General features: G+C 49.1%; 2 protein-coding genes across 4 annotated transcripts; both read right to left on the reverse strand.

The window, feature by feature from the left end:
- Positions 1–938: 938 nt before the first annotated feature.
- On the reverse strand, positions 939–10,611 carry LOC101061156 (CDK5 and ABL1 enzyme substrate 2-like). Its single transcript, XM_011619111.2, has 10 exons — positions 10,011–10,611; positions 7,243–7,338; positions 6,527–6,604; positions 5,559–5,667; positions 5,325–5,493; positions 3,939–4,036; positions 3,570–3,676; positions 3,377–3,496; positions 2,780–2,864; positions 939–2,433 (listed from the first exon to the last, which is right to left on the reverse strand). Exons 1-10 carry the CDS (start codon positions 10,574–10,576, stop codon positions 2,287–2,289), a joined length of 1,575 nt encoding a protein of 524 aa, XP_011617413.1. The 5' UTR covers positions 10,577–10,611; the 3' UTR covers positions 939–2,286.
- A 1,138-nt stretch (positions 10,612–11,749) lies between these two features.
- Positions 11,750–19,582, reverse strand: ccm2l (CCM2 like scaffold protein). Of its 3 annotated transcripts, none has more exons than XM_029834405.1 (11): positions 19,327–19,582; positions 17,008–17,175; positions 16,846–16,929; positions 16,301–16,484; positions 15,217–15,821; positions 14,215–14,344; positions 13,998–14,061; positions 13,755–13,911; positions 12,657–12,795; positions 12,382–12,529; positions 11,750–12,226 (listed from the first exon to the last, which is right to left on the reverse strand). In XM_029834405.1, the coding sequence occupies exons 1-11, from the start codon at positions 19,354–19,356 to the stop codon at positions 12,091–12,093; spliced, it is 1,845 nt and encodes a 614-aa protein (XP_029690265.1). In that variant the 5' UTR covers positions 19,357–19,582; the 3' UTR covers positions 11,750–12,090. The 3 variants fall into 3 exon arrangements, with proteins under 3 accessions (XP_029690265.1, XP_029690266.1, XP_029690267.1); XM_029834406.1 differs by having other exon boundaries at positions 11,750–12,223; positions 19,327–19,579; XM_029834407.1 differs by lacking the exon at positions 11,750–12,226 and having other exon boundaries at positions 12,398–12,529; positions 12,619–12,795.
- Between the last annotated feature and the right edge of the window lie 1,678 nt (positions 19,583–21,260).

The following is a 21,260-nucleotide window of genomic DNA, read 5'->3' on the forward strand; positions in this document are numbered from 1 at the left end:
GAAAATACATTCAGTGGGATAGAAAACCAGGCTGGATTATGGCCCTCGAGGACTGGGTTTGGACATGCCTGACCTAAGCAAAGGAGGCGTGAGGGGTGCTCTCCTACGGTGAATTTTAAGGTATCAAAGATAGACCCAAGCGTTGGGTTTTTAGGTCTTCCTTGGAGCTCACCTTTCTTCTCTGTTGTACCATCGCTTTTTTGGGGAATAAACGTCTTGGACTTGACTCTTCAGAACTCCTGTGCTCATTCAGACTCAAGACGAGGAAATCACTCACGTTTGATCACATTCGTGTCTGTGTCCTCATCCTCTGGGATTCTGGGTCTTGTTGTATTCTGACCCTTTGTGTTGGTTCTCCATTTTTAAGATGGCCAGTTTGGAACTTTGCCTCATAACTTCAACACTAGAGTTTGCACTTTACAGGCAAAACTGGAAACAGATGCAACATTCAAACTGCTGATTTATGTACTATAAATCCTTCCACTGTCAAGACTTTAAGCGAAACACAACCCAAGGTGAGGAGCAAAGGAAGAGCCTTCGTCAGCAGCCACGACGCCACTCTCAGAGTAGAGGAAGGACAAAATCTGTGGTTTCTCATGGAGACAACTGAAGGAGCTCTGACGAGCTGATCCAGCATCCAGGAGTCACCAGTGGGACACAGTCAGCCTCTGGACTGTCCAGATGTTCTGAATTCTAGTTTGAAGGTGAGTTTATCTCTGCCATCGTTGTTTTAACGGTTGACCAACTCCAGCACTACAAGCAGAAGACGGATGTTCCACAACCTTCCCAGCCCCTTTAGACGTTTTTTTATTTTCATGCAAATCCTTTTCATTTAAATATCATCAGAAACTTCTTTTTAAAGTTGTTCTTCTACCAATATTCAGACATTTTGTTAAAAAGGATATTAAAATGAAACACACACACAATCGAGAAACCGGATCAGTAGCAGAGATTCATATATTTTAATAAAGTTGAAACAGTTTATGGTCATTATTCTGTAACAAAATACATTTAAATATTTCAGCCTCCATTTAAAAACAAGACTGTCGATTTACTTCACTTTCTTTTCACGCTTCAGCTGCTTCATTACAAAATATTTGTTCAGAGTAGCAACAGCAGCAAAGCTCGTCTGTATTGTCCATTACAAAAATAATAAATTAAAGCGATATAATCTGACCTGTAAAAATATTCTGAGTGGAAGACAAAGATTTGTTCAGTATTTCCCTTCGAGTCCTCACAGTAATCAGATAGAAAAGTACACGTATGACAGTGGGCAGAACCATGTGACACCATCATCACTGAGGAAGAACAACGTAAAGACAATGTAAATAATGGAAAGGAGACAAAAACGTGCCCACTCTTGTGCTTCTTGTCTTATTAGGGTAAATCAGCCCAGCGTCTTCTGTCCACATGTGGGCTGAGCAGACTGAGAAGGCTTTGGGAAGTCTTCAGCAACACCATCACCTCATGATAAAGAGGAGTCTGATTGTGACAGTGCATGTGGAAGAAAGCTGTGCAAAAATCAGAATAACTTTGGAACATCTGCACTGTCCTCTCGAAGGAAGCTTACCAATAAATACATCTCATATACAACAACAGAGACCAACTGTAGAAAAACATTGGTTACACAGTCATCGAATAAAGATTCAGGAGTGCGATGCAACAAGGCAAAGTGCAAAATCAACAGAAAGCCATAGTCACGTTGTCACCATGGTTACTGCCTTCAACATCCTTTCAGACATCAACCAAGACAACAGGCTCAGTCCACCTTAACAGATTCTAACCACGCTGACCGGCTCAGTCCACCTTAAAAGGCCTGTGCCACGCATGATCAGTCCACCTTAAGAGACATGAGCCACGCATGATCAGTCCACCTTAAGAGACACGCCATGCATGATCAGTCCACCTTAAGAAACTTGAGCCACGCATGATCAGTCTACCTTAAGAGACCTGAGCCAGTGGGCGGGGCTACAGTAACCTCAGACAGGCTGGGGGTGGGGCCACAGTGATGTCATTTCTATACAACAGTGTTATCCTTGAATGGCTTAAAAGCTCAGGTACACAGTCGTACCGACAACTGTCGATAGCAGATTTACGAACTCGTCAGAACCCTCAGTGCTGCTGATCTCAGGTGTGAATCTTTCTTTAGAACTAAAAGAATGAAAGGTTCGGGCTGTGACTGACAGTCTGTGACACCTGAGTGTGGCGTTGTCGCCTCACAGTGTGGCGTCTGTAAGGCACGCCGCTGTTGATGCAGGACGACCCACACAAAGGTCGCGGTCAGGGCTACACCTGCTGCTGCTGCACCAGCCGCCTGTAGTGGGGCAGGACTTTACTCTCGGGCAGATAGAGTGCCATCTCCAGGGCTACCAGGATGGTGAACTCAAAGGAGATCAGCTCCCTCCTGCTGATCCGGAAACGCTCCTCCAGCTTCTGCAGAGGGGACAAAGACCAGAGAAGCACAAACCTTCAACAGGAAGCACAAAAACCATCAGAGTTTGGCTCACAGTCAAAGGTTGATTGTTTCTACATGACGTCAGCAGATAAAAATAAGAGTCTGCTGTGATCAGGCGAAAAAAAAGGGCCTTGCGGCGTTTCTGTAAGACAACACTCGGGGCTGAATTCACCCACACACCTGTCCCAGCCACGGATCTCAGCTGTTGGCGACAATTTTGACGGGTACACACCTGCTGCTCACCTGAGCGCTTCTGGAAATATCTGAGCAGGTGAAAACAGAGCTGACCGTGTGTGTGTGTGTGTGTGTGCGTGTGTGTCTTACGTCAATAAGGTGTTTGACCTCCTGCTTCTTGAGGTCACTGCTGATCTTGGCAGCTAATAGGATGCAGGCAGCTGACACAAGCTTCCTGTAAGACAACGACAGAACCATCAGAACTGTCTGAGCTGATCTGAAGGCTGTCAGGCGGACACCAGGGGGTGCTGTAGCTCCACCTTTCCACCTTCTGATTCCCATTTCTGGGTCATCGTTTAAATCCTTTTTGACCAATAGCATCACTCCTTGGTAAACAGCTTTGAGACAAACAACCAGTCTTCAGAACAGTCGCTGGTGCTACAACCGAAATGTCGGGGGTTATAAATAGTCATGATTACGGTTAGCATCGACCAGGCCCACTGCAGCATAGCGCAGCTAATCTGAAACTGCTTTATCACTGAAGCGGGAATAATCAAAGTTACACCCTCACCACATTTATGTAGAGCAGCAGGAACAAGGATGAGGAAAAAGGTTTATAAAAAAGCAATAGTTCCTCCGGCAAACGAAAATCGTGCTAACGGCTCCTGTCTGCAGGTCAGTCAGTTGGAGTCCAGTCGGGCTCCACGCGTGAGGGCTGTGGCGCCATCGGTCAGCACGCCAACATACCTGTTCTGCTTATTCAGTCGACCCTGCAGGACCATCTTCTCAAAGTAGACAAAAGCCATCGCTATGGTGACGGGCTGCAAGCCGAAATCCTCCCCGACCACTCGCATCTCTCGCTTCAGACTAAAACATGGAAATACCAAGTCAAGAATCCTGCATGAGGGCGGCACAAGCTGCTCCCAGGACTAGGCTGGACCTGCGGATCTTGCTGAGAGTGAGTTTAATGTGAGGAAACTTCTCCCTAAAGGTCTCGTTCATGTCTTTCTTCAGGTCCGACGGTTTCACGTACTCGATCACAGTCGTCTGAGGAAAGAAGAGCAGAGAACAGATCAATGACTGGACCGGGACCAGAGCTGCACCCGGACTGTTAACCAGGTCCAGAGTCAAGACGAGGGTCAAAGGTCAGTTTTTTTCTTCCCCAGGTTAGGTTGTGGGCTGTGTGTGAGTGGCTGTGTTAGGCGTAACCCGCCGTCCTCCTGACTTCTGTCATATCAAGAAATTGTGATCTGTGGCCACATGAAGTAACGACATAACCCTGAAAACCCAGAGAGATGCTGTTACTCACCATGTAGGAGGCAAAGACCAGAACCCGCTTGTGCTTCCCACATGGCCACTGGGGGTTGGTAAGAAGATTAGGATCATAATCTGTCATGTCCTCCAGCCCTGGACAGCAAACATATGGTTTTATTTGGACTGAAAATCAGCTTTTTAAAAAAAAAAAAGAATCCTAATGATCACAGGATTAACTTTGCATACAGCACAGTGACACAGGAGGACTGTGATGTCACTGAGCTCAGGACAACTGTGATGTCACTGAGCTCAGGATCAGCTCAGTGACATCACAGCCTTCCTGACCTCACTGACATCACAGCCTTCCTGACCTCAATGACATCACAGCCATCCTGACCTCAATGACATCACAGCCATCCTGACCTCAGTGACATCACACCCTTCCTGACCTTAGTGACATCACAGCCTTCCTGACCTCACTGACATCACAGCCTTCCTGACCTCAGTGACTTCACAGCCTTCCTGACCTCAGTGACATCACAGTCATGCTGACCTCAGCGACATCACAGTCGTCGTGACCTCAGTGACATCACAGCCTTCCTGACCTTAGTGACATCACAGCCTTCCTGACCTCACTGACATCACAGCCTTCCTGACCTCAGTGACTTCACAGCCTTCCTGACCTTGGTGACATCACAGTCGCCCTGACCTCAGAGACATCACAGTTTGTCCTGACCTCAATGACATCACAGCCATCTTGACCTCAATGACATCACAGCCTTCCTGACCTCAGTGACATCACAGTCATGCTGACCTCAGTGACATCACAGCCTTCCTGACCTTAGTGACATCACAGTCGTCCTGACCTCAGTGACATCACAGCCTTCCTGACCTTAGTGACATCACAGTCGTCCTGACCTCAGTGACATCACAGCCTTCCTGACCTTAGTGACATCACAGTCGTCCTGACCTCAGTGACATCACAGCCTTCCTGACCTTAGTGACATTACAGTCGTCCTGACCTCAGTGACATCACAGCCTTCCTGACCTTAGTGACTTCACAGCCTTCCTGACCTTGGTGACATCACAGTCGCCCTGACCTCAGAGACATCACAGTTTGTCCTGACCTCAATGACATCACAGCCATCTTGACCTCAATGACATCACAGCCTTCCTGACCTCAGTGACATCACAGTCATGCTGACCTCAGTGACATCACAGTTGTCCTGACCTCAGTGACATCACAGTCATGCTGACCTCAGTGACATCACAGCCTTCCTGACCTCAGTGACATCACAGTCATGCTGACCTATCTCTACAGTGCTAATACTGTAATCACCTCTGTCACTATGGACTGAAACACGAGACACACACCTCTGTGAAGCAGCCGTCAAAGTTAATGTGAGGTTGTTTGTTTCTGTGAAAGTAAAGTGTGTGTTACCCAGGTCCAGGCCCACGGTGCTGTTCAGCCTGCTGGGGGGGCAGCTCCGGCTTGGCATGCTGTGTGTGCTCCGGGAGACCGGGATCTGCAGCGTCAGATCACTGGTGGACGATAGCTTCTGCTTCACCAGTGCGTTGGTTGGGTACAAGAACTGGGCATACGACACCGACTAATGGAGAGAGAGTGACATTAAATATCTGTGTGTGTGTCTGTGTGTGTGTGTTTGTTTTGTACCTTGCCATAAGTCTCCAGCTGAAAGCCCTCCAGACCTGGTATCATCTCAAGAGTGCTGGAGATGTTTCCAGATGAGTGCCTCCTCCAGGGCTGGTTTAATGTGGGATCACTAAAGTGAGAGAGAGCAAGAGCAAAAGGGGGGGGCATAAGAGAGGGAGAGAGAGATAATAAGAGAGGGAGAGAGAGAGAGAGAGAGAGCATAAGAGAGGGAGAGAGAGCATAAGAGAGGGAGAGAGAGAGAGAGCATAAGAGAGGGAGAGAGAGATAATAAGAGAGGGAGAGAGAGAGAGAGTTTGCAGCAGAGATGCATCGCACCCCCCGAAGACTGTAAACACTCAGTCCGTGGTCCGTGGTCCCTCAGACCAGGTAGTCCACCTGGTCTGAGGGACCACGGACCACGGGGAGCTGTGATTGGTTCACCTAACTACAGCATAACTGTTCCTTTTCCCAGTTTACTTTGTGTAGTGTCGTAACGTGTTGCTGGGGCGATGCAAATCCTGTCACCATCAGCTGGTGATAGAGCCTCATTTAGAGTGATTTGAGCTTCACTACAAGTGGAAGATGTTGCGTGTTTTTTCTTATGGCACGTTCCTAGCGTGTCTTCGGTTTTCTGACCATTTTTTCCCGACGTGACGTCGTTGAGCTGTTTTGCTAACGCAACATTTTCCGGTTAAACACAAAGTGGGTTGAAACAAAAGAGCAGAATGTTGCTGCTCCTCACGTGTTGGGATCTAAAGCCAGAAAATGCAGAGAGAACCAGCCAACAGTCCGATGAACCTTCTCTACGTAGAACACGCGCTCACATAGCCGACAGGCTACACAGAGGCATAACGAGGCCTTTAGGGTCGGGGGTAGGTTTGGGGCTACGGTTGGGGTAAGAGACCAGAGAATGTATTATAATCAACAAAAGTGCGATGATCGAAGTTCAAGGACCTGTGTGTGTGTGTGTGTGTGTGTGAGTGTGTCACCTGAGGTAGAAGCTCTCTCCATAGGGTAGCACTGAGAAGGCAGCACACAGAGATCTTTTAGCGCAGATGAGGACGATCCTGAAAACACACACACACACACAATGACATTGGCTGCGCACACACTCACGCACGCACACACAAAGATCTCTGGGGCCTATGAATCATGGGACAAAACTCAGCAGGGACCTCATTAGAAACAACATGGAAGGTTGTCCGCAGACTGATGGCTGCTAACCCAAACCCCTAACCATAACTAAGCCTAACCACAACTAACACTAACCATAACTAACCCTCTAAACCCAGCATCTTGATCTAATCTGATCATGTGACCTACCCCCTGACCCAGAGCTTTGATTTATTGAGCCTGTGAGGAAACACAAGAATAGACCAGAAGAGGAAGAGGCGCGATAACAATGCTGCAGAAACATCAACAGTCCACTTCCTGTCCTGTTACGTAGAACCAGATGTTTTCTGAACCGTGTTGGGATGTAACGGCCGGGCGGTGGAACACACAGCCGACCGCTGACGCCAGCACACGTTTCTGTACGTCCAGCTAATCGACCTCTTCTTAAGCATCCTTCCATCCCTCTGAGAACCACTGCAGCACGTTCATGGAATCAACAGTGTTGCTGGTGGAGAGGAGGGCCCCGCCCCTACTGCTGAAGCACAGCAGCAGTGCACGTGCATGTGTGTGTGCATGTGTGTGTGTGTCCCACCTGCTGCCTCTGGTGTCGTACTGTTTCATGTTTTTGACAAAGTGGATCTTCTTGGTGTGTCGAGGTCTTGGAGAACCACCAGAGAGGTTTCGGTTCCTGCAGAGAGGGAGACAGAAAACATCAATGTGTCATTTCCTCCAGTGTGTGTGTGTGTGTGTGTGTGTGTGTGTCACTGGTGTCCTTGTGGATTAAAACACACATACACATGGAAACTGGCCAGAAAGCTGACATCACAACTCTTACATAATGTTTCTCACACACACACACACACACTTAACACCAGGCCAGATGTTTGATGTGTGTGAGAGCTGTGCTGGAAACATTTTAATCCTGTTTGGAGATTTATGAAGAAGGACCATGATGGTGTTTCTGAGGGAACCTGCTGAACTGGACTGGTGGACAGTGGTGGTGGAGGAGGTTCTAAACTGGACCTCATTGGTGGAACCCTCTCCACGTCCATATTTGGTGTTGTAATCAAAATCGCATGATGGGACCTTCTCAGCGTTTTCATGGGAACTGGATGTTTGGGGAATGTTGTTGTTATGTGGGAAAAGTCAAAGTTCACCGGTGACAGAAACAATGAATAAAGATCACGCGATCCTGGTTTCCATCAAACCGGAGCAGCTTCTGGACCTTCAGATTTCACCGCCGGTCTTGTGAGACATTCTCCGGTTTTATCCCGTTTAGATTGTGATTCTTCAAAGTCAAAGTTCCGTGAATGCTGTTGTGTATAACATGATCTGTACAGCTGGACGGAGTGCTGACGGGGGGATATTTGACCTCTGCGAGCTTTTCAAGTAAACAAAATAATATAATAAATTGCAAGAGGTCTGGATCTGATGGCTCATTCCCATGAGGACCAGTTTGCCCCACGTCTGTGATGGAAACTTTCCCTCCTGTGGGAATGGAAAACTGTCTGGCTGCAGAGGAAGACGATGATGAAGATGTGACTAACTGCTGAACGTTCACACGCGGCTGCTTTGGTCCGAGACCTGGAAAGTTCAATAACATTGTAATAACGGGAGGTGAGCCCCAGAGCTGGGAAAGGGGTCAGATATGAAGCCAGTTCCCAGACCTGGCTCCTCTCCTCGGGGTCAGGGGTCATCCTCTGTCTGGATTCAGCCCCGTGTGGAATAAACGGCGCCGCTTTAACGACCGCACGTTTAAAATAGAAGCGGCGGTTTGATATCTGCTATTTTTATCACCATCATCTGGACCGCAGAAGCAGAACTGTTCTGTGTGGAACAGAAAGAAGCTCTGCATGGTTCCTCAAATTGCTGCAACCAAGAATCTCCTCAGAACCAGAGACTCAACTGGGACCCAGAGCAAGCTGCTGGTTAAACACCATCAAAGAGGAAGATGCCCCCCCCCCACACACACACACACTGGTATAAACCAGATGACCTTCTACACTGACAAGGTCTCCACGACCGTCATCTCTGACAGATTAAGGTGCATAATCTGACTGGACTGGTGAACTTGTCCTCACACTGATTGTAATCTGACTTGACGTAACCCGCTGAAGGTGTTACGTAAGAGCAGATGGGTTCAGCCTGGCGTTCAGTTTGATGGGCTGGTTCAGACGGACTTGTGAGTCCAGCGAATACACCGTCACCGCTACACCATCCCGGATCATCTGACCATCTGCATTCACCAGCCAGCTGGAGCTGTGGATGCTCCTGTTGGGGAGGGGGACGACACACACTCCACTAACCCACGACTTAACTGGTTTCCAAATCAGCTGATGATGGTCTGGTCTCACCAGGCTGGCTGACCAACCAGTACGCACACTCGCCTCTGCCCAATCAAACACGCGATGAGATTACGTCACTGTTGTCAGTTTATCACTATACTAACCGTCGACATCACTTCCAGCTCTGTGTGTGTGTGTCAGGGGGAGTGGGGTGGGGTGGGGTGGGGGGCACTGGCACATTCCTACATGGGTGGACCTTGATAGGTCACTGGAATTGTCGATAGTGAGCTAATGCTTACTGTGTGTTGTGATTACGCAACACTTCACTTCCAGTTCATCGTCAGCTATTTACTGTGGTGCAACTGGTAATATTAAAGCATGTGTGAACACACACACACACACACGCACACACACACACCAAACAGTTGCTGGTACCGCTGGAAAGGTGATGATGAACTCTTCTACGTGCACAGTTCTGGTGTCTCAGCCTGGACGGCGTTGAGCTGTCAGCTGTGATCTACACCGTCAGCTAAGTTTAGGGACACTCCTGTGTGTATTTCAGGATATTTCTGAACTTCCTGTCCTGACTAAAGGTTCAGGGCGTTCAGTGTAACCGCGTCAGATGAGCAAACATCTGTGACATCACCAGATGAGGTGTTGGAAATCAAAGACATGCCTGAACACGTGGGCCAGCGCTAGCATGCATGTTGGGGCTTAATCAATGGAACCTAGTTTGGAATGTGAAGTTAATAAGAGTTTATGACTGGAGATGAGGAATGAAGGCCTTAACGACCAATAAGAGGCATCAGTTAGAGGCTAAACCCCTAAACCCAACCTAAACCCAACCAACCAATCAACTAACCATCACCTAAACTGCTCCTTGTATCCCTGGTGCAGAATCACTACTGTGTCTGTCATCACATTTACAATTTTAGCTCATTTTTAGACAACATCAGTGTGGACAGTGGCTTGGTGGTTTATTAAAGTTGCTGTTGTTAGGTATGAGGGCCGGTCCGGACCCCTCCGACTCTCCTGTACCCCGGAATCAACCCGGGTTTGACCCTCTCGGTCTCACCTCTGCCGCAGCTCCGACGACACCGAGTTGCAGCTCTGGACCGACAGCAGCGTGGAGGACTTCCGCGGTCCCAACGGCGACGGCAGCAGGCTGGTGTCGGAGGGGGACGGAGACAGCAGGTTGCTGTTCACTGACGACGGGAACGAGCCTCTGCGGCAGCCCAGCAGCACCTCCGCGCTCCGGGTGTCATTAAAGCCGGCGTCCGAGGGCAGGACGAGGATTGGCGGGATCGTCAGGTGCCCCGCTCTCGTCGCTGCGGAGGGGTTGGTGTTCCCGCAGGTCGCAGAGCCAGAGAAGGTCCCGTAGGGGCTGCTCGCTGCCCCCGCCACAGAGCCTGGGTCCAGTTCGGTGTCTTTGCGGGGGTGACCTCCTTCGCTGACGGCAGAGTCGTTGTTGAGCGGCCGCCCGTCCAGAGAGATGTTAGTGAGGAACAAAAGAGCCGCCTGTCTCCGGCGGGAGTTCTCCCGGTTCCTCTGGCTTTGCTCCCGCGGACCCAGCGACTTCTTCCCCCCAGAGGCGACCGAGCTGCTGGCACACGAACCAGCAGCAGCAGCCACCGCCGCCATGGTCCCGTCCGACTGAGCCGAACCCGCTGTCAAAGCTCCTGGACCCGGCCGGCGCGAGCTCGCGCCACGCCCCCCTGCGCTGCCATTGGTCCAAATGTGACCAATGACGTCGTCCGCGTCAGCCTGAGGCGGAAATACGAAGCAACGGCCAGAAAACGCAACAATAATAATGAATAAAACAAGCCAATTTATTCACCAAACACAACATTCTTTATTGTGAAGAGACACCATGCTGTGTGTGCGTGCGTGCGTGCGTGCGTGAGCGTGCATGCGTCCTGACAGTTCTCTGCGAAATATACCCTGCAGGTCTGTTCAGTGTCAGTCTGAAGAGCCTGAGGCTGCTGCGGGGACAACGGAAACCAAAGTTTTTTTGCGTGGCGCGCACACGCGCACATACGTCATTCTCTGGTGTTCTGACACATAAAGGTGTTTTATCATCATCAACATTCATGGAGATCTCTGCTGACCGTCATGTTACATAATGGGAAAGAGGAAGACGCTGCTGACTCACTGACACACACGCACGCACGCACGCACACACGCGCGCACACACACACCCTAAAGGTCTGAGGACCAAAATAAATGTCCCCACTTTGCTAGTAAAATGCAGACGTTGACCCCAGTAGGTATGTGCAAAACATACTCACGTGCGCAATCTGTGAGTGACGGGCGCCCCCTCGCGGTGGTTGTGTTCATAATTTTCATTGGAAGTGTGTGTTGCACAGTGAATGTTGCACAGTGATGATCAACCAAGATTTAATATCAATCTCACAATAATTAAATATCAGGAGAGCAACGTCATAAATGTTCATGTTTACAACTGAACTCTGTTACATTAACTCAGTGAGATCTTGATTTATTAATGTAAAACTGGATGGATGAATGATGTATGGATGAGTGGATGGATGGATGAATGATGGATGGATGAATGATGTATGGATGGATGAATGATGGATGTATGGATGAATGATGGATGAGTGGATGGATGATGGATGGATGGATGAGGGATTTGTGGATGATGGATGGATGGATGAGCTTTGGGTGGATGAGTGGATGGATGAATAGATGAATAGATGGATGGATGAGTGGATGGGTGGGTGGGTGGATGAGTGGGTGGATGGATGGATGGATGGGTGGATGGATGAGTGGATGGATGAATGGATGGATGGATGGTGGATGGTTGGTGGTTGGATGGATGGATGATTGGTGGTTGGATGAGTGGATGGATGAATGGATGGATGGATGGTGGATGGATGGATGGATGGTGGATGGTTGGTGGTTGGATGGCAGATGGTTGGATGTAAAGCTCCTCCCTCTACTGAGCAACATTGGCTCAGTCATGCTGCTCTGCTCAGGTGATTCTCTCGCTGACAGAAACTAAATCAGGAGACATCAGGTGACCTGAAGGATCAAAAGAGCAACGCGGTCCATTTCAGCTTTGATGTTCTATCTTATTACACGTCCAAGGTTGCAGCTCTCCGTGCAGGTATGTTGCTTAGCGGCGTGCAAGCAGGTTACAGGTAGTAGTCTTCCTCCTCGATGTCTCCGTGTGTGTCCTGAAAACCCAGCGCCTGGATGTCGTGGGTGATGTCGGAGATGCGCCGGTTGAATTCCTGACAGCCTGAAGCCAGAGACGAGCTGTCGTAGCTGCTGGAAGACAACAGAACAGCACTGGCTCGAGTTCCTGTTTCCTCAGGTTTCACAGTAGATCACAAAAGCAGCCAAGTCAGAAACAGAGCTGAGTAAGCCTTCAAATCAGGAGAAATGCTAGCGGCCTGATAGGCCACTCCCCCTGACCAACGTACCCTCTCATGGCTGTAGCCGACGTGCTGCTCATGCTGCGTTTGATGCGTCCAAAGCTGTCGGTTAGAATCCCACCTTCCCGGATCCCAATGCTCTCCATGAAACTCTCAAACACCCCAACATCTTTGTCAGGAATGAAGGGACGCATTCCTAGATGACACCACAGGCAGAGCAAAAAAACGTACCTCACTGCGCACCTCATGGAAAACGGGTGTTTTAGCCTGTTTGACTCCGCCCACCAATCAATTCAAGTAAACATCGAACTTCTGCTCCTCACCAAGGAGGAGGAACTTGCGCTGGTCGCCGTAGAGCTGCAGCAGCTCGCAGCAGAAGTGCTCGATGTTGGAACCCAGCCGGTATTCTCTCAGCAACACAGCAAACTGCTGGAGCTCCACTGGATTCAGCTTGTTCCGCAGCTACACACACACACACACACACACACACACACACACACACACACACACACACACCATGTAAATGTGGAATTTCTCCCAAGCAGAAGTTCACGTCAGTCTTTAACCGTCTGCTACAGTTGTCTGGAAAAACTCTCCTTCCTGTTGGGATCAACGGACATTGACCAACCAGCTGGTCCAAAAACTGTCCATAATCCTCAGATTCTCAAGGTTCCAGTGAAGACCAGAGAAATGAGACCATGGAGAGCAGAACTGTGACAGAAGCAAAACACCACCAGAAACCGGAATTCAGAGGGTTAAGAGGAAGAAACCTGGAACGGGACAAGGCTCATAGGGAGGACCTTCCTGCTGGTGGACAGATGGGTAGAAGAAGCGATAGAGGGATGCACAGAAAGACACAGGAGTCATGTGACCTCAGAACTCCAGCTGCAGCAGTTTGGGCCAGCCAGAGGTTCTGAGTCATTCAGACCTCCTGACCCACAACAGTCAGCCTGGGAGAACAAATCCTGGAGCAGCTTTTCAGCATCATCCTGAGTCCGTCTGATCTGATCTGTCATGTTACACTCGTGAAAAACTGTGCTTGTGGAGACCTTTGACAAGAGACTTAAAGGTCACATCCAGGTCAAAGGTCACGCCAAGGTTTCTCACAGATAAACAAGATTCTGAAGAGATGTCCCTCCAGACTCATGATGTTAGCAGCTTGTCTGTTCCTGAGGAGTTCAGGACCAAAAACAATCACCTCAATTTGGTGGGAGTGAAGAAGACGGAGAAGGTTTGAGGTCCAGCCTGAAGATGGACTGACTGTTGCGGTTCCTCTGGTTCCATAGATAAATGCAGCTGTGTCATCATCAGATTTACACAACTTAGTGTGTCCTCAGAGAAGCAGGTTCAAAGTGACTGGACTGGCCCAAGTCCAGAACCTTGTGGAACTCCACGACCAACCCAAGTTGAGACGGACTCACCGTCATCATGTACTCGTGCATCAGCAGCAGGGCGGGGTTATTCTCTCCAGGGTCACTGACGGACGCCAGGCTACGCTGGGAGTCCTGCAGCGACAGTGACGAGTTCTCGCTGTAGGTCTCACTGTAGTACTGCTCAAAGGCGTCCTGAGAGTCGTCGCTAATGGAGACGAGACATCAGAAGGAGGGATCAGATGACTAGAAGTGCATGAAAGTGTCTTTGGTCTTTGGTCTGATGTCACTCACTAGGAGCTGCAGCAGCTGAACTCTGGATCATAGCTGTAGGACATGTCAGTCAGACAGCTGTCGCCTACAGGCACATACAAACAGTCCTCATGCTAAACATTAGCATCCTCTGAGGAGATGGCGATTTATTGCTTCTCAGAGGAACACGCTGGGAAGATGTTCCAGACCCACAGGTGTTTCTCACATATATCAGTGATATTTTATGTTTGTCACTCACTCCTCTGCAGCCAGTAGTGGTCCGGCATGGTGTGGTGAAACCCTGCCCTGTCCACGCACTCGATGGTCTGATGGCCATAGATGATCTGGAACATCTGACAGATGAGAGAACAGTACTCCTCTGCAGCATCCTGCACACACACAAACACACACACACACACACACACACACACACACACACACACACACACACACACACACACACACACACACACGATGTGTAAATATGATCTAATGATATCTAATGCCGGCCCCACTGGAGTCTGACTTTATATTTTCACACATGTTCATGCTGGTCTAACACCATCGGCCAGGACCATAATCACATCTGGACCTGTTGTTATGATTTCCAGGGTCACATGATTCCTGACTGTTGCGTGGACTGTCAACATAGTTAAAATCTGCCCGTTGGTTAAACAGGATGGCTGCACTGGTGTGAGTTTGAGTTAGCAGTTGTGTTGCAGCTGTACTCAATCAGTCTAGGACGTGAACTGGACCAGACCGATGGCCCGGCCAGTTCTGCTCACAGGATCGACTGCGATAGTGGCTTTCTTTAAGACAGCAGTTACAGGAAGAACCTCCGACCTTGTTCAGGGTGACGTGGTAGAAGATGGATGTTGTTAATAGGTTTGATAGCGTGATGGATGCTCTGAGTTGCGTCCGCGACTACAGCCATCAGCGGCAGAGCTTTAGTTGCGTTGTCAATGAACATGGCTCAGCGTCGACCGACTCAGTCCGGTCCGCTCGGCCAGCTCTGGCTGAAATGAGCCTGAGTCCGAGGAGCCCAGTGTGGTCAGCACCTGCATGGGCCCAGGTAGGACCTGGCTCCTGGCCGTGTACATGAGGCCTCTGGTGTAATGTCCCCCTCCCTCAGTCACCTGTACCTGACATGATGATACCTTCATGTTTCTCAACTCTGTCTCCTCACTCGCAGACTCAGGACATACCAAGAGTGCACACAATTAGTTTTCCACAGGATTATTTTGCCTTCAAGGTGACCCACCCGGTTTTCCACAGCCAGGATCACCAGGTTGCAGTAAGCATCTGGGCAGGGTGTGGGTTCCAGGGGGTTGTGGTTCCTTCTCTCCCAGCTGCCGTAGCTCTTTCCCCTCTCCCAGCTCCCAGTGCAGGCTTGCCGCCGCTCCCAGCTCCCGCCGCCTCCTCCTCCAACACCAGCTCCACCTCTCCTCTCCCAGCTTCCACCACCACCTCCTCCCCCATGCCTCCTCTCCCAGCTCCCACATCCTCCGCCACTTCCTCCCACCCCCCAGCTCCCGCTCACTGGCCTGGCTCTGCGGTTTTCCCAGCTCCCACCTGGTTTCCGGGTCTGCTGCTTCCTCTCCCAGCTACCTCCCACTCTCTTCCTCTCCAGACTCCCTCCTCCTCCTCCTCCTCCTCCTCCTCTCTCCACATTCTGGGATTTGTCATGGTTACTCCTTGATAGTGATGGTCTCCAGTCTACTCCACAGATGGTATGTCTTCGCTCCATGGTGCCCCCCACAGGTCGAGGATCAGCATTGCAGCTCACAGTTTGCCTTCGTCCGTCGATGCCCGTTGTCTTCCTGTCGAGGCTGTCATCTCCCGCGACCACTGTGTCTACGTTCAGACCTGACAGGTGAAAAGAACATCTGTCCCTTGGTGGAAAGTAGAAGAACAACACCAAGCTGAGCAGAGCAGAACACATGCAGCTTCTGGAGGTCTTTGTTGAAACTGCTTTCACTTTCTTTTGTTTTGCACCAGATCTTTGAATGACACCAGTAATCATGGGGCAGACTTGGGTCAATAGATCAAGAAACACCACAAAACCCATGCAGAAGAATAAGCTGGAGGTTTCCAGGTACGAATTAAGCTTTTCGCTGTTTTATTGAGTAGAGTCGTGCCTCTGGTGGCAATATTTAAAGGAACTCTACCACTGTAGCCACATGGTTAAATGGCCTCAAACCTACATACTTATGTTCATGCATTTGTGATTGCCGAAGCTACCAGTGTGTTGTGGGTATCATCTACTGTACAAATGCTGCTTCAATTTTCATTCAGAAGCAACTCCTGGTCTTCATGTGTTCTAGGATAACTGTGCCGGTGGTCACCTGTCTTGAGGACCAACAGGTGCAGTGCGTCGTCTCGCAGGTAGGAGGCAGCAGCGATCTCATGCGTGGGAATCCTCATCAGCAGCTTCTCGTTATCCCGCCACGTCAACAGCAGACAGCGAGCCGACAGACTCATGATGCAGTCCTGATCAATGCTGGTCTTCAGCGGCAGCACCTTCAGCTGCTGCTCACCAACACGTCACAATTATTGATCATCCTTCACTCATCAAAAACAGTGGCACTAGAATTGAGCCCTATATTTCCTGGAGATCTTTGAAAAAATATCAAATCTCTTCAGGATTAGGAAACCAAATAGTTGATCAGCATTGGTTTGGCTGGTCTCACTTATTAATAATTCATTAATACCGGTAATATAATATTGCCTTCAAAACATCAAGTATCAATGTTATATTATTGGAATTATAGAAAAGTTACTGATTACTGATTATCAATCTGTGCGTACTGTTGGCTAACCATGAATTACTTTGCAGCCGGAGGTCTACGGCCATCTGTCCATAGCTTAAGTTTATTAATTGACTACCAACCCTTGCTGTGTCCAGTAGCTGTAGCAGCTCATCTCTGCTGGAGGAGTTCAGTGACACTGACACCCAGGTCAGGTGACCGAGGAACTGTGGTCAGAAGCCACATGGTCATGAAATATCATGTGATGTCTTGGTTGATTCTGTTGTGTGTGTCTCCAGTTCTACCTTGACCTCCTTCTCTATGTAGTCAAAGATGAGCCTCTCGGGGTGGATGAGGTAATCTGGGGCATAGAGGGGGACGGTGTGCAGTGGTCGGCGGTAAGTGCTACTTCGATCCACAGTTCTGCGTCCAGATTTTGACCAGACCAGCCTTTTGATTGGAGAGACAAAAGCCTGGGGCCAAGAGGAGACGCAGTTCAATCAGATCATGCAAATTTCTGCTGTCAAACCTCGAAAGATCGTATACCGGTAGTTCCCGTGTATTCAGTCCAATTCATGAGGCCAACATTACAAAAAGCATTTTATTTTAAACACCTGCAGCCCTTCATCATCCAATCATGTGCCAGGCTCTGAAGTTTTCTGTGTTACAATGTTCATAGAAACATGGCGTCCAGGGCTTTATGTCTGTTAGGGGCTCCCAAGACAAGCAGGTGAGGTACTAGACTAAGAGTAGCACAGTAGCATAGTGCTAAGCTCTATTGTCTCACAACAAGGTCACCGGGTCAATCGATGTGTTGTGTTTAGTCTACTCATGGACTAAATCCCCCACCCATCTGGTTAGGGTGGGGGATTTAGCTGCTGCCACAGCACAGGGCTCCTTCAGTCTACACAGATAACTCCTACAATTTTATACTAATACAAACCTTCTTATACAACTCCCTAAGACTGCCTACAATTTGCTTCACTCACATGCTGGTCACCAGGGCCCCCCTTTGGAACAAACCTGGAGGTGTGGCACAATAAGTGCATTTATGTGAACACAAGGAAAAACCAATCCCTGTGCTTGATTACATTAATACATGTGCAAATGTAGTGGAACGTGACTCCATGCATGACTGGGCTGACAGACACTGTGAGGTTGACCACTGTCCCAGACAGCAAGGCGACCAGAGAACACCAAAAGCGCATCACCACATGAAATACGTGTAAAATCAAAAGTGCACTTCAATGAATGGATGCACTATTGTGCAGTGAAGTATCACAATATGTAGTTGTATTGATATCTTTCTAACACCCCTACTGTATCCCCCCCTTGCTCGCTCCCTGTACATTGTGGTTTACTCTCGTGGATGAGAAGGTTGTCCAGCTCTAGGACCTTCTGTCCCCTCAACCTGACTCTGGATACCTGATGGTATGGATGGTATCCATCCATCCATCCTTGATAGATGGATGGATGATGAATGGGTGGATAGATGGATGATTGACAGATGGATGATGGACGGGTGGACAGACAGACAGCTCTCTCCTGAGTGTTAGTGTGATCCTTGGAGGTGTCCCACGGGCTGAAGGAACAGCGGTTGTGCTGGATGAAGAGCACCCAGGTTCCCTCTGCAATGATGAGTCCAGCAGCTGCAGGAGGACCAAGTGGCTCTAGATCATCCATCTTTGGTGGAGTGAAGTCTGGTGGCAGTTGAGATGTTGGAATTTACAGTGCAGCTGTGTAGGTGTGTGTGTGTGTGTTAATTCTCCTCTGCTTGGCTGTGATTGATGGGTGAGCAGCCATTTCTGACAGTTTCCTGCTGACACCCATTGACAACACATCACACACTGTAAGACGCCCGCTGACACACACATTAACATGCTGCTGAGGCCTGAAGGCGTGAAGAGAAAACAAAAATCTGTTTCCTTCACATCACCAGAACAATCAGCAGCTCTGTCAGCTGGATTCAACTGGAAGGACAAAAGCTTCTGAAATCCTGCTTGTTGAGGGAAAAACCACAGAATCACACCAAAGTAAAATGTCTCCAACAATTGATTATTGTCATTAGTGCACAGAAGAGAGTGAGTCATCATCCTGAGAGCATCTTTGATCACAGAAGGTAGAAATGACATAAAAGGCAAAAACCACAGTATCCTCGTTTCTAAACGCAAATATCACGTTAGTTTTGTTATTAATGTGATGATCACTGCTGTTGATTGATTATTGATTGTCAGATAAAGCCGTAAATACAGGCTTATTGATCAAAATCTGCTCATTAAAAGATCATTAGGCTTTGTTTAAATGTGAAGAATGATCGTTTTTAAGTGCATATTTACAGTTGGAAATGTGATCAGCTGTGACCAGCAGCACGGGCACGAGCACGTGATGATTCTGTCGACCAATCAGAAAACTCAGCTGATCCAAACTTCTCATGTAAACAGAGAAATTCCAACAGATTCATCAGAAAAGTTCATCTGGTTCCAGATTTAATCTGAAATCACGTCTGATCTTCCTGGAACAAACAGACAGACAGACAGACAGACAGACAGACAGACAGACAGACAGACAGACAGACAGGCAGGCAGGCAGGCAGGCAGGCCGACAGACCCCCAAAACTACAGTACCTTTCTGGCCTTCTTTGGTTTATAGTCCATTTTTGCTTCACATCCACTTGGTCCTGGTCCTCCTTAGGCTCTGCCGGTCCTGGTCTTCCTCAGGCTCTGCTGGTCCTGGTCCTCCTCAGGCTCTGCCGGTCCTGGTCCGGCTCACTTTTCTGCTCTTTTAGTTTGTCGTCTGCAGAGTTGGCATTGTTCTTTGGTTCAGCTTGTTCTTCGTTATCCACTCTTTGTTGTACACACACACACACACACACACACACACACACACACACACACACACACACACACACACACACACACAGGAAGCAGAGGAAGTCCACTTCCTGTCCGAGAGGAAACTCCACCAGGGGCTGATAAGATCGTTCTCTGTTAATAACTCTTCTGATTTAGGAAATTAAAAGTAATACTAAAGAAAAAGTAGGATTGTTTTTTTTTGGAAACTGTGAATTGTCCTTATCCAAAAGGTGATTCTGACTAAATGTGGGCTGATTATTCCCGCTTCACCTGCTCAGCCTCCAGTGGCTCCACAGGTCACCCAGTGACCTGCAGTGAAGGGGTGCGGCCACAGGGGGGCAGCACCGAGCAAGAAGAATCCCAAAGTCATCGCATCTGGGAGAAGCCGGAGGCCTGTTGATGGTAATTTAGCAACCAATTAAAGCTCATGCAACGAAGAGAGAAGTAAGGAAGGAGGGAAAGAGGGAAGAGAGCGAATGATGTCGCTGAGTTAAAGAACAGCGAGATGAAGTCGGAGCAAAGAGTCAGAAGCAGCTGAGGAGCTGAAAGTTCCTGAAGCATCGGGGAGCAAACATGGAGGTAACCAGGGAGACAGCCATCTTCTCACCACAGCAACAGTTGGGTGAGGCATTCCTGCCATCAGCCGAACTGGTGGAGATCAGTTTGGCCTGGTTTTGCAGATCCGAGACCAAAACCTGCAGATTAAGAGTCTCAGGTCTGGTGGGAAGATCTGAGCCACGACTGAAGGTGTGCTCACTTTATTATAATGGTTCTGCAGCCTCCTCCACCTCCACCTCCACCTTCACCTACTCCATCTCCACCTTCATCTTCTCCACCTCCACCTTCACCTACTCCATCTCCACCTTCACCTACTCCACCTACTCCACCTTCACCTTCATCTTCTCCACCTTCACCTTCATCTTCTCCACCTTCATTTTCTCCACCTTCATCTTCTCCACCTACTCCACCTTCACCTTCTCCACCTTCTCCACCTTCATCTTCTCCACCTCCACCACCTTCTCCACCTTCACCTACTCCACCTTCACCTACTCCACCTTCTCCACCTTCATCTTCTCCACCTTCACCTACTCCACCTCCACTTTCATCTTCTCCACCTTCATCTTCTCCACCTACTCCACCTTCACCTTCATCTTCTCCACCTCCACCTTCACTTTCACCTACTCGACCTTCATTTTCTCCACCTTCACCTTCATCTTCTCCACCTTCATCTTCTCCACCTTCTCCACCTTCACCTTCATCTTCTCCACCTCCACCTTCACTTTCACCTACTCCACCTTCATCTTCTCCACCTTCACCTACTCCACCTTCATCTTCTCCACCTTCACCTTCATCTTCTCCACCTTCATTTTCTCCACCTTCATCTTCTCCACCTACTCCACCTTCACCACCTTCATCTTCTCCACCTACTCCACCTTCACCTTCATCTTCTCCACCTTCATCTTCTCCACCTCCACCTACACCACCTACACCACCTTCATCTTCTCCACCTTCACCTTCACCTACTCCACCTTCATCTTCTCCACCTTCACCTACTCCACCTCCACTTTCATCTTCTCCACCTTCATCTTCTCCACCTACTCCACCTTCACCTTCATCTTCTCCACCTTCATCTTCTCCACCTCCACCTACACCACCTTCTCCACCTTCACCTACTCCACCTTCACCTACTCCACCTTCTCCACCTT

Source organism: Takifugu rubripes, chromosome 3 (genome assembly GCF_901000725.2).
Source record: "Takifugu rubripes chromosome 3, fTakRub1.2, whole genome shotgun sequence".
Classification (NCBI taxonomy): Eukaryota; Metazoa; Chordata; class Actinopteri; order Tetraodontiformes; family Tetraodontidae; genus Takifugu; species Takifugu rubripes.

Coding starts and splice junctions, on each gene's coding strand:
- LOC101061156 (XM_011619111.2), bottom strand. CDS start 10,576: ATGGCGGCGGTGGCTGCTGCTGCTGGTTCGTGTGCCAGCAGCTCGGTC. Junction 7,339..10,010: donor TCGTCGGAGCTGCGGCAGAG/GTGAGACCGAGA, acceptor CCCTCTCTGCAG/GAACCGAAACCTCTCTGGTG. Junction 2,865..3,376: donor CGACTGAATAAGCAGAACAG/GTATGTTGGCGT, acceptor GTTGTCTTACAG/GAAGCTTGTGTCAGCTGCCT.
- ccm2l (XM_029834405.1), bottom strand. CDS start 19,356: ATGGACTATAAACCAAAGAAGGCCAGAAAG. Junction 14,062..14,214: donor CCACTACTGGCTGCAGAGGA/GTGAGTGACAAA, acceptor ATGTGCCTGTAG/GCGACAGCTGTCTGACTGAC. Junction 13,912..13,997: donor TTCAGCTGCTGCAGCTCCTA/GTGAGTGACATC, acceptor CGTCTCCATTAG/CGACGACTCTCAGGACGCCT.